General features: G+C 36.9%; 1 protein-coding gene across 1 annotated transcript; it reads left to right on the top strand.

Moving 5' to 3' along the window:
* Positions 1 to 256: 256 nt before the first annotated feature.
* LOC104898329 (uncharacterized) lies at positions 257 to 1,760 on the top strand. The gene is made up of 3 exons (XM_010685390.1): positions 257 to 335; positions 950 to 1,099; positions 1,159 to 1,760. Exons 1-3 carry the CDS (start codon positions 257 to 259, stop codon positions 1,758 to 1,760), a joined length of 831 nt encoding a protein of 276 aa, XP_010683692.1.
* The last annotated feature ends 1,237 nt before the right edge of the window (positions 1,761 to 2,997 follow it).

Here is a 2,997-nt window from a genome sequence, read left to right as displayed (position 1 = left end):
AAAATGAGGAGAGAGAAAATATTGTCAAGCACCATGGTTTAGTTTACTTACAAAAATCAGATAGTTTTCCATAATTCACTGCACACACTGCACATGAATGTTACAAAAAATTCCTACTAAATTAAGAACAGAAGTTTCCCACAAAAAACTTCAAACTTCAGTACTCAAAAAATCTTCTCCAGCTTTGAAGATGGGGTCAGCAGATGAGGGAGGGGAAGGGATGTTTGGCCTTTAAGAGTTGCTGGAAATTGAAGGCATGGAGGATGACTTGCTGATGCATGAGATGTGGACGCATTACAATAGTGATGATGACACAGAGGATGATGATGAAGGAGGTACAGCAGCAGATGGCATTGAAGCAGAGCAACAAAATTAGCAAGGTGACCCACAACAACAAAACACAGAAATAAGAATCAATGTAAGTTCATCAACCCAAAAACCACATTTAACTTTCACAAAAAGAAGAATTTTGGTTGATGACCTTCTTACCTCTGAAATAAATGGTAAATTTCCATGGGGTTTAAAAACAGAAATAGCAAGAAAGCATGGCATAAGTAGGATGACATTAGATAGGATATGAAAAGATGTAAAAGAACATAGAGAAACTGGGCATGCCATAGATGTGAGAAACAGAAAAGCAGGCAGATGTGGTAGGAAGCTTAAAGTTTATGATGACAAATGGCTTCAGTCAGTCCCACTTCAACTAAGGACAAGCATAAGGGCATTTGCTGGCTATCTTAAAGTCCCCCCATCCACTGTCTATAGACTACTCAAACGGGGTAAGTTGAGAAGTCACACTAGCAGCACCCACCCAAAACTGACAGAAGATCACAAGATTCAAAGAATGAAGTGGGTGTTACAACACACATTACCAGCAGCAAGGACACAACCACCAAAATTTGTTGACATGCTGTTCACATAGATGAGAAGTGGTTTTATTTGAATCCAGACATGAGGAGGTTTTACTTACTCCCTGCTGAAGATGACCCTTATAGTTGTTGTCAGTCCAAGAGATTTAAGATCAAAGCCATGTTCATGTGTGCTATATCTAGACCTATTAAGGACAGTGAAGGGAGGATGATACATGATGGGAAATTTGGTATCTACCCTTTTGTTGAGTATGTAAGAGCTAAATATTCAACAAAAAAAAAAGGGCAGGTACTTTGCCGACAAAAGCAATTGAAAGTGTTACCCTAGCAGTTATGAGGGACATGATAGTTAATACTATCATACCTGCCATAATGAGGAATTGGCCAGAAGGTGTGTCTAAAGAAATCTACATACAACAAGACAATGCTAGACCTCACATTCATGCATCTGACCCAGAATTTATGGCAGCAGCAACTCAAAATGGATTCAATATTCAACTCATCAATCAGCCGGCTCAGTCCCCTGACTTAAATGTGCTAGACTTAGGGTTTTTTAGAGCAATTCAAGCACTAAAATATCAATCATTTCCTAAGAATCTAGATGAATTGATTTTAAGAGTGCAGGACTGTTATGATTTCTTTGACCTAGAAGTATTGACGTACACTTGGTTGCAATTACAATATGTTATGGTTGAAATACTAAAGTGCAAAGGGGGGAACAATTATAAGAACCCACACCATTCAAAAAGAAAGCTAGAGAGACATGGATTACTTCCAGAAAATGTTGAAGTTGACCAAGCACTAATAGATGAGGCAGTTGCTTATTTGAATGAAAAGTTTGTGAATGTAGTAGGTGAAGCATTTGACTACTTAGATGCACATCAAGAGTAAAATGGCTAGAAGTTGTGGCTACTTTTTTGCACATAGTGAAGCTGTGTATGAAGGAAAAGAATGGGGAGCAAGTTTTTGGTATATAACAAGTATAGAAGAAGATGAAGGAACTTTTTGCACAAATACACAGGTATACTAGTTACAACACTTTTGTTAAAGCTTATGGACAAGATGAAGCAACACTTCTAAGCAAACCAGGAATTTTTTAGGGGGTTTTTGTTTACTTATTAAACTGTTATGTACATGTTGAAGGACTGGTTTGTATAAGCAGTGATGCAAGATTTATTGAAGTTAAGCATTTATGGTTATGTTTTTTTTTGCATGTCAACAAGTTTAAAGTGAGATGTGTGTTTTATTAAATCCATCAGAGATAATTGCATGGCTCATTGAGGAAGCAATGGATGATTTAAAACCTCAACTTATTGGTTTAACACCAATAAGGAGCAAATCATCTAATACTCCTCAAGCCCAAAGCATGAGTCCCTTCATCATCTGGATTTTTATTTGTAAAACATGTTGGGACTCAGGTGGGGAGCAAGAGGGACTCATTTTGTAAACAGTGGGGGACTTACATGACTCAGCAAACCAGACATGAGCAATTACATCATTAGCCAATTGTTCACCCTAAAACCTCCAATCCAAACCCAACACCCATAGGCAATCAAAAACAGAAGGCAACCAAATACCAACATCACAATATCCATCATAACAATAATAGCAAACCATTAATTCATAGTAAACAACCCAACACTTTATGGCATCATAAATTATTTCCAAACCAACACCCATAGGCAACCAAAAGCAGAAGGCAACCAAAAACAGAAGGCAACCAAATACTAACATCACAATATCCATCATAACAATAATAGCCAACCATTAATTCATAGTAAATAACCTAACACTTTATTGCATCATAAATTATTTCCAAACCAACACCCATAGGCAACCAAAAACAGAAGGCAACCAAAAACAGAAGGCAACCAGAAACAAAAGGCAACCAAAAACAGAAGGCAACCAAATACCAACATCACAATATCCATCATAACAATAATAGCCAACCATTAATTCATAGTAAACAACCCAACACTTCATTGCATCATAAATTATTTTCAAACCAACACCCATAGGCAACCAAAAACAGAAGGCAACCAAATACCAACATCACAATATCCATCATAACAATAATAGTCAACCATTAATTCATAGTAAACAACCCAAAAACTTTATTGCATCATAA

The sequence above is a fragment of the Beta vulgaris genome, chromosome 1 (assembly GCF_026745355.1).
Source record: "Beta vulgaris subsp. vulgaris cultivar EL10 chromosome 1, EL10.2, whole genome shotgun sequence".
NCBI classification, from domain to species: Eukaryota; Viridiplantae; Streptophyta; class Magnoliopsida; order Caryophyllales; family Amaranthaceae; genus Beta; species Beta vulgaris.
Note: the sequence above shows the minus strand (reverse complement) of the source record. Positions and strands in the feature narration are given on the sequence as shown.

Bases quoted from the DNA above. Each gene is read 5' to 3' on its own strand.
- LOC104898329 (XM_010685390.1), top strand. From the start codon at position 257: ATGGAGGATGACTTGCTGATGCATGAGATGTGGACGCATTACAATAGT. The intron at 336-949 runs GTACAGCAGCAG...ATTTGAATCCAG, and splicing joins AGAGGATGATGATGAAGGAG to ACATGAGGAGGTTTTACTTA. The intron at 1,100-1,158 runs GTATCTACCCTT...AAAAAAGGGCAG, and splicing joins GATACATGATGGGAAATTTG to GTACTTTGCCGACAAAAGCA.